At 30.5% G+C, this 14,320-nt stretch overlaps 3 protein-coding genes across 3 annotated transcripts; all 3 read right to left on the reverse strand.

Annotated features, from left to right (window-relative positions):
* Positions 1 to 862: 862 nt before the first annotated feature.
* LOC126852951 (uncharacterized) lies at positions 863 to 6,410 on the reverse strand. The gene is made up of 19 exons (XM_050598250.1): positions 6,381 to 6,410; positions 6,130 to 6,315; positions 5,939 to 6,058; positions 5,627 to 5,744; positions 5,282 to 5,543; positions 5,048 to 5,164; positions 4,847 to 4,937; positions 4,630 to 4,766; positions 4,411 to 4,543; positions 4,270 to 4,316; positions 2,738 to 2,882; positions 2,546 to 2,665; positions 2,244 to 2,361; positions 1,899 to 2,160; positions 1,664 to 1,780; positions 1,466 to 1,556; positions 1,254 to 1,390; positions 1,032 to 1,164; positions 863 to 944 (listed from the first exon to the last, which is right to left on the reverse strand). Exons 1-19 carry the CDS (start codon positions 6,408 to 6,410, stop codon positions 894 to 896), a joined length of 2,415 nt encoding a protein of 804 aa, XP_050454207.1. The 3' UTR covers positions 863 to 893.
* Positions 6,411 to 7,059: 649 nt separating this feature from the next.
* LOC126852953 (odorant receptor 22c-like) lies at positions 7,060 to 9,861 on the reverse strand. The gene is made up of 10 exons (XM_050598251.1): positions 9,818 to 9,861; positions 9,475 to 9,673; positions 9,202 to 9,318; positions 8,923 to 9,040; positions 8,332 to 8,593; positions 8,039 to 8,158; positions 7,784 to 7,874; positions 7,548 to 7,684; positions 7,218 to 7,350; positions 7,060 to 7,138 (listed from the first exon to the last, which is right to left on the reverse strand). Exons 1-10 carry the CDS (start codon positions 9,859 to 9,861, stop codon positions 7,088 to 7,090), a joined length of 1,272 nt encoding a protein of 423 aa, XP_050454208.1. The 3' UTR covers positions 7,060 to 7,087.
* A 585-nt stretch (positions 9,862 to 10,446) lies between these two features.
* Positions 10,447 to 13,765, reverse strand: LOC126852954 (odorant receptor 4-like). Its single transcript, XM_050598252.1, has 10 exons — positions 13,744 to 13,765; positions 13,323 to 13,477; positions 13,059 to 13,175; positions 12,772 to 12,889; positions 11,830 to 12,091; positions 11,513 to 11,632; positions 11,281 to 11,371; positions 11,041 to 11,177; positions 10,718 to 10,850; positions 10,447 to 10,639 (listed from the first exon to the last, which is right to left on the reverse strand). The coding sequence occupies exons 1-10, from the start codon at positions 13,763 to 13,765 to the stop codon at positions 10,586 to 10,588; spliced, it is 1,209 nt and encodes a 402-aa protein (XP_050454209.1). The 3' UTR covers positions 10,447 to 10,585.
* Positions 13,766 to 14,320: the final 555 nt, after the last annotated feature.

Below are 14,320 nucleotides of genomic sequence, written 5' to 3' on the forward strand. Positions count from 1 at the left end.
TGTGACGCATACAATGTGATGCGAATGAAAGCCTGTCAATCAGCGACACACATTTCTGCCATGCGTATGGATCAGAATTTCCAAATAAAATATTTTTTTTAAATATCAATGCAATTTAATGGCTATAGTGTCTCTGCGGAATATTGCGAAAACATGTGACATGTCAAAATTGCTATGTAACAGATCTGACCGACATGTAATATTGACATGCATATTTTATTTTCTTACGGAGATATTTAGCACTGGCAGCCTTTACATTTTTATTTTCTAATATACAGGGTGTCCCATAATTCGCGGATATAAAGGATGTCAAAGTAGGAAAGTCCTTTACCATTTTACGATTTTCCTAATAATTAGTGAGATATTCATTAAAAAAGATCGGCCTTATACAAGCGCGCGATGAGAAGAAACGTCTTACTGTAAGGCGGATTGGCTGATCTTTTTTAATGAATATCTCAATAATTATTAGAAAAATCGTAAAGTGGTAAAGGACTTTCCTACTCACTTTGACATCCTTTATATGCACACGACGGGTGATCCGCGAATTATGGGACATCCTGTATAAATTAAAACTGTGCGTAAATCTCATTACTGGATCTTGATATTAATTAATGTCCTGATATCGTAAGTCATTTTATTATCATTCGATTATCATTGAAAATAATAAAAACAAAAATAAAAAGGTTGTAATTTTTCTAGGTAAATATTTTTAAAACTTTAAAATCATGATTACAATACTATCTTAAGAAATGCTCTTACAAGTTAGATATATAAATTTGACGTGATTAATAAATCTATGTAATTATAATATAATATGTAAGCACAATGTGTGATGTTTTCGTAATACATGGATTTAAAATAAAGTTATTTGTGGGATGCAGAGATATCGCAAGTTACTGAAAAGACGCGAGCACCGTGAAGTAGGACATCGAAGTTTGTAAAGCCTATGAAACACACACACACACACATATATCATATAATATATTTAAAAAATTTCAAAGTGGGATTTATGACAATTATGTATGCTTTACCGCGGTGAAACTCTCCAGAGAAAGAATGTAAACTTTGCCCGCGCTTAAAAAGCATGGCCGCAGACATTTCATCATCACCAGTATGATTAGCTTTTGCGATTTTATAGATGTTACGTACCAAGCGCTATTATATCTGCAATTTATTGTCAAAACGCGCGAGTAAAATGTCAAAATTAACAGAAATTCGATATTTTGTAAGCAATTCAAAAATGGCCATCTTACATCTTATCGCGTGTCTGAAGACTGTGATCTATCAGTTTTTGTCCCTCGAAACTGAGAAAGAATAAATGGATCAGTTGACCAATGACGTAAAACACATATCTTATCAATTCCAGCAAATCACTGTCCTGCTGTGAAATCTTTAATATAAAAGAGACTAATGTTTGAATTTTTTGCAGGTTTCGAGTACGATTTTAGAATAAATCAATAAGTACTTGTAACAAGGTGGCGCTCATTCCTACTGTTACTATCAACATTTGTGCGGCAAAAGGTATATTGAAGGTATTTTCTAGAAGTTCCACTAATCTATGACAAAAAAAAAATTAAATAATTGTGGAAAATAAATTTCGTTGCTTTTGGATTTTTTTTTTTTATTTTTAAACGAACGTTTGATTTTGCTCTTATACACTTACTTTAAGGATTTTCGATGCGTACGCACGATAAACGCAACTTTCTTGCGATATGTATCGTTCATATCAACGAATTCTATTGGTCCATCGCAATAATGAAATAATCGCTCGAAACGAAATCTACAAGTAATTCGTACGATTCATTGATATCACCGAAATTTTTCGGATAAATTACATACAAAAAAACATTTTAATCCGACTTTTATATACGCACTCGCGTCTTAAATCATGCTCTTACCCAATTACGGCGAACATGCTGCAAATGTGCTCGACGTAAGTCACGTACAAGCAATCGTGGGCGATTAGGCCGGTCATAATAATGTGCCAGGCCACGAGAGAGTGCCAGAAAATTTGCAAGAAATATTCGCGAATGTCCACGAAATAGTATCCCGGATACGGCGGTAGCACCGGACGGGATTGATTGAGGGGCGATAGGATATCGAGTACGAACGGTATAAGGGACACTGACATAAACGTAAATACCGCCATTGAACAATATACTGCAAGGTATAAATTAAGATTGACAAAAGACGAAAATACAGAAGAGGTGCAGCGAGAATAAAACATATGTCTCAATTCTTACCCGAATATATCAGACAAAGTCGTCGACCATTCTGAGCATACGACTTCATTATCTCGTACTCTTCGGGACTTCCGATTTCTTTCCAATCGACGAACAGGTGTCGGGTAAGATTTTTAATCTGGCAAAGCATCAATTAATAGCAAAATTTTTTCTTTACTATTTAATAAAACGGTCCATAAAAATATTATAAGAAAGACGTTAAGAAAGAATTTGAACTTTTTCTATTTCCTTTTTCAAACTGTTGTTCTTAAAGTTGACTCTGTGGGAATACTTAATCACGACACGTATATTATAAAACGTACTGTGCTAACGTTTAATTGGAATGTATAAACCTTTATCGTAGCCATCATCGTCAGCAGATACGACGTACTCCCTTCAAATATACAACGCAGGTCTTTCTTGCATGTAAATTGATACGCTACCTGAAAATATTATTTTCAACTTTTGCAAGAAATTCTTTGCGTCGATCACATTAGATATGCATATTGATTTACCTGAGGGATGAAAATAGTTAAAATAGCTATTGTCAGTATAGTAACGCGAAGTATTCTTGTCGCTGGTTTTAAGAACGGCCAAATGCCAACAAATGATGATATTTTGTAAACGATATTATAATAATGATTCCGAGTAGCATCCATAATTTTTTAAGAAACGCTGCGACTTCGGCAACGCGAGATCAACTAATGAACGACCCATGGTTTAGCCTTTGGAATGAGTCACAGAATTAAAAATAGGAATAATGTACCTCCTCTATAACAATGAAACTGTTATACATATATTCGATTCTCGCAAAACAGTTCCGGGCATGTCAGATGGATTAACAGCTGATACACACTATATTTTATAGACAAACATAACATTTGTTCCTTTGACACTAAATATAGTGTAACGAAACTCTTTATTAACAAGCGGGGGTCGGTATCCAGGTTTCTCCCAAAGAAAGAGAGAGAGAATATCGATTAGAGTAACGTCACGAAAATAATATCAGTTAATAGCGAATTCCTGCTGTTCTCTTCGAGACTCTCGAAAAACAGTTCAACGCTAGCGCAATTCGCATTATTAAAATATTACTGTATAATCAGAGGAGAAAAAGCATAAAATAAGTAAGTCATAATAACAAAATAACACTTCATTACGTTTTGCACATATATATTTTATATATTAAATTATGTAGTTTATATATATATATATATATATATATATATATATATATATGTAATGAGATATAACATTTATATTCCTCTAAAATATTGCAGCAATATGTTTCACTTTGCACATGCTACTATAATCATCGGCTATCGATTTATTCGTTGAAGGATGATAATCGTAATATACGACATCAAAGTTTGCAAGATCTAAATATGGATAAGTTAAAAATTTTTACGCTTTCCTCTACCTATCTTTATATATAGATATTGTAGCATTAATGTATTATATTTTTCAAAATTCTCATATTTATCAAATTATAAATAACTCACTTTTACTAAATTAATACTTTTACAACTGTTAGGATTTGTATAGCAAACGACGAGAAAGTATTTTCAAGGAGTATTGCAAATCTAAGGTAAAAAAAAAAAAAAAATAAAATAATAGCCGAAAAATATTGTTAAAAGTATTATTAATTAAAACATAATAAACTCTAACGCGAATATCAAAATTTGTTTATTTTTTACATTCTTATTTTCTAATACATATTAGGACTGTGCGTAAAACTCATTACTGGATCTCGATATTAATTAATGTCCTGATATCGTGAGTTGCGTCGTTATCACTCGATCATCATTCCGAATAATAAAAACAAAAATTTATGATAATTTTTCTAAGTAAATATTTTTAAAAGTTTAAAACCATGATTACAATACTGTCTCAAGAAAGTGCTTTTGCAAGTTAGATATATAAATTTGACATATTACGTGAAAAATAAAATTATGTAATTATACTATAACGAGCATAATGTGTGTGATGTTTTTTCGAGATACACGAGGTCGAAATGCTATTTGTCAGATATAGAGATATCACAAGCTACTGAAAGGACGCGAGCACCGTGAAGTATGACATCGAAGTTTGCAGAACCTATAAAACACACACACACACACACACACACATATATATACCATATATTGAGAAAGCTCCAAAGTAAGATTCGTGACTATTATGTATGTTTTACCGCGGTGAAATTTTCCAAAGAAAAAATAAAAATTTTGCCGGCGCTTAAAAAGCTTGGCCGATAACATCTCATCATCACCAGCATGCTTAGCTTTTGCGATTTTATAGATGCTTTGTACCAAGCGCTATTGTATCTGCAACGTTGTAAAAACACGCGAGCTAAATGTAAAATAGCAGAAATCCGACATTTTGTGAATTAATTCGAGAACGAACATCTTACATCTTATCGCGTGTCTGCAGACTGTGATCTATCACTTTTTGTCCCTCGAAACTGAGGAAGAATAAATGGATCAGTTGACCAATGACGTATAATATGTATCTTATCGAGTCCAGTATATCGCTGTTCTGCTGTGAGATCTTCAATATAAAAGAAGACTAATGTTTGAATCTTTTGCAGGTTTTGAGTACAATTTTATATATAATAAATTAATTAGTACTTGTAACAAAGTAACGCTCATTCCTACTGTTACTATTAACATTTGTATGGCAAATGGTATATTGAAGGTATCTTCTAGAAGTTCCACGAATCTATGACAAGTAAAAAGTGAGATAACTGCGAAATAAATTTTGTCGTTTTTGGATATTTTTTTTTTTTAATTTTTAAACGGACACGTTAGATTTCGCTCTTATATACTTACTTTAAAGATTCTCGATGCGTATTCACGATAAACGCAACTTTCTTGCGATACATATCGTTCATATCAACGATCTTTATTGGGCTATCGCAATTTTGGAATAAACGCTCGAAACGAAATCTGCAAAAAGTTCGTACGATTCATTGATTTCAACGATATTTTTCAAATAAATTACATACAATAAACATTTTAATCCGACTTTTATATACGCACTCGCGTCTTAAATCATGCTCTTACCCAATCACGGCGAACATGCTGCAAATATGCTCGACGTAAGTGACATACAAGCAATCGTGGGCGATTATGCCGGTCATAAGAATCTGCCAAGCCACGAGAGAGTGCCAGAAAATTGGAAAGAAATATTCGCGAATGTCCACGAAATAGTATCCCGGATATGGCGGTAGCACCGGACGGGATTGATTGAGGGGCGATAGGATATCGAGTACGAACGGTGTAAGGGACACTGACATAAACGTAAATACCGCCATTGAACAATATACTGCAAGGTATAAATTAAGATTGACAAAAGACGAAAATACAGAAGAGGTGCAGCGAGAATAAAACATATGTCTCAATTCTCACCCGAATATATCAGACAAAGTCGTCGACTATTCTGAGCATACGACTTCATTATCTCGTACTCTTCGAAACTTCCAATTTCTTTCCAATCAACGAACAGGTGTCGGGTAAGATTTTTAATCTGGCAAAACATCGATTGATAGCAAAATTTTTCTCTCTCGATTTGATGAAATAATCCATGAAAATACAATAAAAAAAAGACATTAAGAAACAATTTAAAATTTCTCATTTTTTTTTATATTTTTTTTTCAAACTATTTTTCAAAAATGATCCTGCGGGAATACTTAATTACGACATGTATATTATAAAACGTACTGTACTAATGTTTAATTGGAATGTGTATACTTTTAACACAGCCACCACTGTCAGCAGATACGACGTACTTGCCTCGAAAGTACAGTGTATATCTTTCTTGCATGTAAATTGATATGCTATCTGAAAATATTATTTCCAATTTTTGCTATAAATTCTTTGCGTCGATCACATTAATATGCATATTGATTTACCTGAGGGATAAAAAGAGTTAAAATAGTTATTGTCAGTAGAGTAACGCGGAATACTCTTGTTCTTGGTTTTAAAAACGGCCATACACCAGTGAGCGATGATATTTTGCAAACAATATTATAGTAACGATTCCAAGTGGCATCTATAATTTTTGAAGAAACGCTGCGACTTCGGCAACGCGAGATCAACTAATGAACGACCCATGGCTTAGCCTTTGGAATGAGTCACAGAATTAAAAATAGGAATAATGTACCTCCTCTATAACAATGAAACTGTTATACATATATTCGATTCTCGCAAAACAGTTCCGGGCATGTCAGATGGATTAACAGCTGATACACACTATATTTTATGGACATACATATTATTTGTTCCTTTGACACTAAATATAGTGTAACGAAACTCTTTATTAACAAGCGGGGTCGGTATCCAGGTTTCTCCCAAAGAAAGAGAGAGAGAATATCGATTAGAGTAACGTCACGAAAATAATATCAGTTAATAGCGAATTCCTGCTGTTCTCTTCGAGACTCTTGAAAAACAGTTCAACGCGAGCGCAATTCGCATTATTAAAATACTACTGTAAAGTACTCTTCATTAACAAGTAGGATCGGTATTCAGGTTTCTCCCAAAGGGAGAGAGAATATCGATTAGAGCACAGTGACATCACGAGTTCTCTTCGACACTCTCGAAAAAAGTGCAACGCAAACGTGATCCACATTATTAAAATGTTACTACATAATCAGAGGAAGAAAAAGCCTAGGGAGACAAGTAGGTCATATCGATAACAAAATAACACTTTTCTACCTTTCGCACATGTGTGTTTTATATACTAAATTATATAGAATATAAATATATAATTTTTTTCCTTGTTTTCTATCAGATATAATATTTATATTCCTCTAAAATATTTCAGCAATATTTTTTACCTCGCTTATGCTATCATAATCATCGACTGCCGATTTAGTTGAAATTCGATAGAACCGTAAAATACGACATCGAAGTTTGTAAGACCTAAATATAAATAAATTAAAAAATTTTTCCTTTATCTATTCTTATGATATTGCAGGATTTATCATGATAATCGCTTTACCGTCGTAAAACTTTCTAAAGAGAATATGTATATCTTGCCAGCAGTCAAAGTACTTGATTCGATGCTTTTTCTCATCACCATCAGAAGCAATTTTTGCGTACTCGCGGGTATTTTATACCACGAGCCATTATATCTAGTAAATTAATTAAACGCAAAATAAGCGAAATGAATCAAACAATATGATTATAGTCACGAGAAAAGAGAGAGATCAAATTCTCGTGAATATTTTTAGACAAAATAATGTATTTTAATTATAATTTAAATAATTTATAAAAGCAAAATAAATTTCTGCTGAACTGCTAAATCATTTTAGATTTAATATTATCTTACATCTTATCGCAAGTTTCGAGACTATGATTTATCAATTTTTGTCCTTCGAAGCTGTAGCAAAATAAGTGGAACAATTGAGCGCCAATGAATAATAGATATCTCATTGCTTCCGCAAAATTATGCAACTGTATCGAGAACTTGAATACGAACAGATCATATTTTAAATGTGTATTATATTTTTCAAAATTTGCATATTTATCAAATTATAAAAATTCATCGAATTATAAATAACTCACTTGTACTAAACTAATGCTCATGCCAACTGTAACTATTAGCATTTGTATAGCAAATGACAAGGAAAAAGTATTTTCAAGCAGTATTGCAAATCTGTAAAAAGAAACAATAAAATAACATCGTAAAAATATCTGTTAAAAATATTATAAATATTATTAATTAAAAGATAATAAATTCTATCGCGAATATCAAAAATTCTTCATTACTTAATTTTAAAAATTAATGAGGAAAAAACATATCTCAATACTATTACATACTTCAAGGCTTCTCGATGAACATGAACTGCAAACACAATGTTTTTGCAATATATGTCATGATGATTAATCATCATCTTTTCCACATTATTATATTTATACAATGTATGTTTAAATCGAAATCTGCAAAATGTGCACAACTTAAATATTTGTAAAATTTTTTTATATTGTTAATTTTTGTTTTTCAAGCGAATATACAATAGAACTTCAAAACTTTTACGTTATTCATTGTTTATGTATTCTTCTCGGTAAAAAATTTTATTATAATTTTTTCAATGTAAAATTAGATTAATTACCCAATCACGGCAAAAAGACCGCAAGCATGTTCGATGTAGGCATAGAGCATGCAGTCGTGCGCGAGTATTCCAGTTAGAGCTATTGCCACAGTAACTATCATATGGCAAAAAATATAGTAGAAATATTGCTCCTGGTCAACGAAGTAATAAGCCGGGTATACTAACAATACCGAACGGGAAGTGTTCATAGGAAATACGTTGTCCAAAATGCGTGGCATGAGAGCAAATATTGTAAAAAGGACAAAACCTATATAAATATAAGCTATAACAAAAACAAAATTTGCACTTGGAAAACAAAAACTGAAAGATATTTTTTATAACTCCCTTTATAATATTACTTTTCAAAAGATGCTGTTACATATATTTAATATATTTCGTTATCATAAAAATATCTCTTGTTCTCATTACATAATAGTAGCCAAACAAAATAGTAATGTGGTAAATTAATTTTTTTTGTTCAACAAAATAATTTTTTAATCTTAATACATTTTGACTTGTTGAGACATATTCTAATCCGGGGATTCTGTAAATATACAGCTATAAAAAATATTTTTTAACTGAAGTAAAGAAAGAGATTGTATAAATACTTACAAGTGTATATCAACCCATACCATTTGCCAGTCTCGGCATATTTTTTCATAATTTCACGTTCTTCCTGATTTTCAAGAATATTCCAATTCGTAAACAAACGATCTGTAAGCTCTTTGATCTGCAAAAATTATCAATATACGTAAAATCTCGAGTATCAGTATTATTAATCGCCAGAATATATTAAACTAAAATTTTCTAGAAAGAATTTTATTAATATTCTATAGCTTAGAATTAGACATATATTTCTATATGTATGTATGTATATAATTCATGCTCTACCTTCTGTTTATTAAAATAAAATGTTAATACTTTCACCAATATCATTATTGCCAGCATGTATGGAGGTAAAGTTTGATAGATACACTGCGCGTTTTCGCATATGAAAAATTGAGCCATCTATAAAATGCAGTTGATCGTAGGAAAAACAGTAAATATTTGGAAAATGCAATGAAAATACATGCTTGAAAGTCCGATTTAAATCTCCTCAATTCATCATGTAATTTCAACCAAGCTTAAATTCACAAACATTTTTTTAATGACAGTTAATGTTACCTGTGTAATCATCGCGTTAATCACAGTTATGACTATCAAAATCAAGAAAGATGTTTTCTCCTTTGGTTTCTGATACGGCCATTGACCGACAAACGATAAGAATCTTTTATTCATATCATAATAGTTGTCTATATTAGATTCCATATTTTGAAATAGTGTCTCCTCGACGCACAAATGTCGTTTGAATTGTCCGAGGAACCTTACCCTCGAAATTTTGCGCAGTAAAAAAATTATTAATATTTAAATATCCGCTATCTTTCTCCCTCTTTCTTTCCCTCTCTTTTCCGCAACGTCCGGCATAGCAATCATACCAGTTTCCATGACTGATAGATATAATGAATACCTATCACGCGTAAATATAACGGATCCGAATTGACAACGTTCCATTGATCGTGGCAAGCTATCCCTTTAAAAAATGTTTTTCTTTAAATTCCAGTATATTGAATATACTGAAAAATTGGTTACAGAAGATGTAACGAATAGTCGCACTAAACGATTAAATGATACTATATATATTGACCGTGTGCAAAAATTTATAATTTCTTTTTTACTAAATACTAAACTACAGTGTATTTACAAGGTAAAATTCCAGGGACGACTTTCGCATACAGTTACTTTATTTTTATTATATATAATTTTGGATTTTTCACACCTATTTTTTTATATACCTATAAATTTGGTATTAAACTTCTACAATAAAGTTATTTGATTACTCGTTAATTTAATTAATATCTAACATTGTGCAACTTAGACGTATGTAAAATAAAAATATTAAAATATGTACAATATAAATTATATTTATTTAATTAGCTTTAGATGATTTATAATTTTCGACAAAATTCAGAACAAAATACTTAAAATTATTAATACATATTTCTTGAATTCTATCAACGATTTATGGTTAAAGTAGATTATATTTTATTGTTCGTATAACTAAAAGCTATAATTATGTAATAATATCTACAATTTAATTATGTTTTTATGCGTAGAATAAAATCATTTGCATCAATTTTAATGTGAATATAAATTAATCGCAAGGGCGGAGGAAACCAGATCAAAGTGAGATATTTTTCATGTTACACATGCTACTATTGCTGTTTTGGCTGTCAATTTATTCGTTGAAGGATGATAGGACCGTAAAATACGACATCGAAGTTTGCAAGACCTAAATAAATTAAAAATTTTTACGCATTTTTCTTTGCCTATTCTTACGACATCGTAGTATCTATCTCGATCGCTTTACCGTCGTGAAACTTTCTAAGGAAAATACATATATCTTGCCGGCAGTCAAAGTACTAGCTATGATGCTTTTTCTCAACACCATCAAGAGTAATCTCTGCGCATTCACGGGTATTTCATACCATGAGCTATAAAATCTACAAAACTAACATTGTATGTAACGCGTAAGAAATATTACAATATAGTAGTGAAGTTGATTTCAATATAAAAGTAATTAAATTCATTAATTCAGTAATTAAATTCAGTAATTAAATATTTTAAATAAATATATATCGATCAAAAACATACATAACTAATTTACTTCAATTAATTTTGATATTATCTTACATTTTGTCACAAGTTTCGAGACTATGATTTATCAATTTTTGTCCTTGGAAGCTGAAGCAAAATAAGTGGATCAATTGACAGATAATGAAAACTATATATCTCGTTGCTTCCGCTAAATTGTGCAGCTGTATCGAGAACTTGAATATGAATAGAATAAAATATATATCAGTGTTAAATATATAAATTTATATATTATATTTTTCAGAGTTTTCTCACATTATCAAATTGTAAATAACTCACTTGTACTAAAGTAATGCTCATGCCGACTGTAACTATTAGAATTTGTATAGTAAACGGTACTGTAAAAGTATTTTCAAGGAGTACCACGAATCTATGGTAAGAAAAGACGATAAAACAATGATGACTAAATATTATTCATTAAAAGATAATAATCTACCGCAAATATCCAAAATTGTTAATTACTTCGCTTTAAGAATTAATAAAGAAAATATATTACAATATTATTACTTACTGCAAGGCTTTTCGATGAGCGTTAACTGCAAACACAATATTTTTGTAAGACACGTCATTCGGATAATTAATCATACTCTTTTTTTCATTATCATTTTTATGCAAATGTTTAAATCGATATCTGCAAATATTCGTGTAACTTACATATTTGTAAATCTTTTAAAATTAATTTCTGCTTTTCAAGCGAACTTGCAATAGTTTTTTAAAATTGCTATTACGTTATTTATCCTTCGTCTGGGTGAGAAATTTTTTATTAATTTTTTTTCAACACGACATAACAATTTGATTCTAATAGAAAAGATCACGGCGAAACCTTACCCAATCACGGCAAAAAGGCCACAAACATGTTCGATGTAAACAAAGAGCATGCAGTCGTGCGCGATAAGTCCAGTCATACTTAATGCCGCGGTAATTAACATATGGCAAAAAATGTAGTAAAAATATTGCTCCTCGTCAACGAAATAACACGCAGGATATGCTAACATTATCGAACGGGAAGTGTTTAAAGGAAACACGATGTCCAAGATGCGTGGCACAAGAGCAGTTGTTGTAAATGAGAGGGTACCTATATAAACATAGGCTACAACAAAAATAAAATTTGTCAAAAACGAATTAAAAGGCATCTTTATAATATTACTTTTTAATAAAAATGTCTTATTTTTCATTATATAACTGCCAGACTCAATAACCGGCAATGTTGGATTTTTTTTGTAATAAAATAAATTTTTAATTTTTAAACATATTTTAATTTGCAGAAATTAGCTACATATTTTTCAATAAAAATTAATATTTTGTTTATGCAATGTCAAAATTAAGTAAATAATAAGATATATAATATTTCTTTATGTTTGAATAGTATAAGTCAAAATATATTTTATAAAAACATATTTGTGGTATTAGCAATGCTGAAAATACTGCAAAATTATAAGAATCAAAAAAATATAATTTAATAAGAATTAAGCAAAAAACAAGAAGAAGAAAATATAATTCGGGATAAATAAAATTTAAAAAAAAAACTTATTAAAGAAAAATTTAAAGTGAGCTATAAATTTAAAAATACAATAGATGTATATAGCAGCGGTAATAAATGAGGCAATATTATTCGATATGTAACGCAAATTTAGAAAGATAATCATAGATACAAGCAAACAGTTTTCCTATAAAGATGCTGAGGCGTAATACCATTAATCTGAATTTTATAACATTTTTGAATAACATAAAACATATGTTTTAATTAAAATTAAAAAAAAAATTACTTACAAGCGTATATCAACGAGTACCACCTGCCAGTCTCAGCGTATTTTTTCATAATCTCACGTTCATCTTCATTCTCGAACATATTCCAGTCTATGAATAAGCGGTCTGTAAGAACTTTAATCTGCAAATATTACCGATATATTTAAAATCTCGGATGCAGAGAGAGAAAGAGAGAATACCGTCAATCAATCGCCATAACAATATTTTAAACTGAAATTTAGTAAATTTTATTTGTATATAATAGAATAGAATAAGAGGAAAAATTAATATATAAATAATTCATATTTTACCTTTTGTCTGTTAAAATAAAATGTAAATATTTTCACTAATACCATTATTGCTAACATGTGTGGAGGTAAAGTTTGATAAATACACTGCGCGTCTTCGCATATGCAAAATTGTGCTACCTAAAAAACAAGGTTGTCCGTGTAAAAAAGAATAAAAATTTGAGAACGCAAGATGTCTTTAAAATATGATATGTGTATTTAATTCGTCGTGTAATCTCAACAAAGCTTAAATTCGCAAAAAGTTGTTTTAATGATAGTTGACGTTACCTGTGTGAATATCACGTTACTTAAAAATATAAGCAACAATATCAAGAAGGACCGTTTCTCCTTTGGTTTCTGATACGGCCATTGACCGGCCAACGACAACAATTTCCTATTGATATCGTAATAGTAATCCACATTAGATTCCATATTAGATTTACCTTGAAATAGTTTCTCTTCGATGCACAAATGTCATTTGAATGTCCGAGAGAATCTTACCCTCGAAACTTTTTCCGCGACAGAAAATAAATTAATATTTACATACCGCTATCTCTCTCTCTCTCTCTCTCTCTTTCCCTCTCCTTTCCGGAACATCTGACATAGCAATCGTGCGGGTGTCCGTAACTGACAGATATAATAAATACGTGTCTCGTAAATATAATGTAGGCCTAAATTGACAACGTTTCATTGATTGTGACAAGCTGACCCTTTGAGGAAATGTTAGTCATTTCGAATACGAATGTAGTGAACATGCATGATGTGTTAGACGATGTAAAGAAACATGTAATCGTCATCACACAAAACAGTTAAGTGACACTCTATACCTATCTTGTGCAAAAGTTCATAATTTTTTTTTTTTTACAAAAAAAACAGTATATTTACACGGTAAAATTTTTCGAATAACTTTCGCATAGTTCCTTCGCTTTCGATTATATAATTCAGACTTCTCCACGCAGCTTCTCATACTTAGTATAAGTTTAACGCAAGACGATTTCTACAATAAAATCGAGTCGATGACTCGTGTTCACATTAACATCGAAACATGTAATGTGCAGCTGGTAATAGTAATAAATAAATAATAATAAAAAAATAATATTCTATAACTAAAAGAAAAAAACTATAGTATGTATATTATATTGGATATGCAAATATATCAATGACAAAATAAAACTTTATTGTTCTTAGGATATTTTATCATATAAAATATAAATAAATATATTGATATTTTCGATATAATTAGTAATAATATATTCTCCTGTAGAATTTTTCAGTATTATTTCACT

Source organism: Cataglyphis hispanica, chromosome 11, assembly GCF_021464435.1.
Source record: "Cataglyphis hispanica isolate Lineage 1 chromosome 11, ULB_Chis1_1.0, whole genome shotgun sequence".
In the NCBI taxonomy this organism is placed as follows: Eukaryota; Metazoa; Arthropoda; class Insecta; order Hymenoptera; family Formicidae; genus Cataglyphis; species Cataglyphis hispanica.

What these genes read in the sequence shown, in the direction of transcription:
- LOC126852951 (XM_050598250.1), bottom strand. Translation starts at nt 6,410, where the DNA reads ATGTATAACAGTTTCATTGTTATAGAGGAG. An exon ending in TCCAATTAAACATTAGTACA is followed by an intron (nt 5,745 to 5,938) that starts GTACGTTTTATA and finishes ATGTTTTGCCAG; the next exon opens with ATTAAAAATCTTACCCGACA. An exon ending in AGCATGTTCGCCGTAATTGG is followed by an intron (nt 1,781 to 1,898) that starts GTAAGAGCATGA and finishes AATTACTTGTAG; the next exon opens with ATTTCGTTTCGAGCGATTAT.
- LOC126852953 (XM_050598251.1), bottom strand. Translation starts at nt 9,861, where the DNA reads ATGGAACGTTGTCAATTCGGATCCGTTATATTTACGCGTGATAG. An exon ending in GGTCTTTTTGCCGTGATTGG is followed by an intron (nt 8,159 to 8,331) that starts GTAATTAATCTA and finishes CACATTTTGCAG; the next exon opens with ATTTCGATTTAAACATACAT. An exon ending in CTCGAAACTTGCGATAAGAT is followed by an intron (nt 7,351 to 7,547) that starts GTAAGATAATAT and finishes TTAATTTACTAG; the next exon opens with ATATAATGGCTCGTGGTATA.
- LOC126852954 (XM_050598252.1), bottom strand. Translation starts at nt 13,765, where the DNA reads ATGACTAACATTTCCTCAAAGG. An exon ending in GGCCTTTTTGCCGTGATTGG is followed by an intron (nt 11,633 to 11,829) that starts GTAAGGTTTCGC and finishes GAATATTTGCAG; the next exon opens with ATATCGATTTAAACATTTGC. An exon ending in CTCGAAACTTGTGACAAAAT is followed by an intron (nt 10,851 to 11,040) that starts GTAAGATAATAT and finishes TTAGTTTTGTAG; the next exon opens with ATTTTATAGCTCATGGTATG.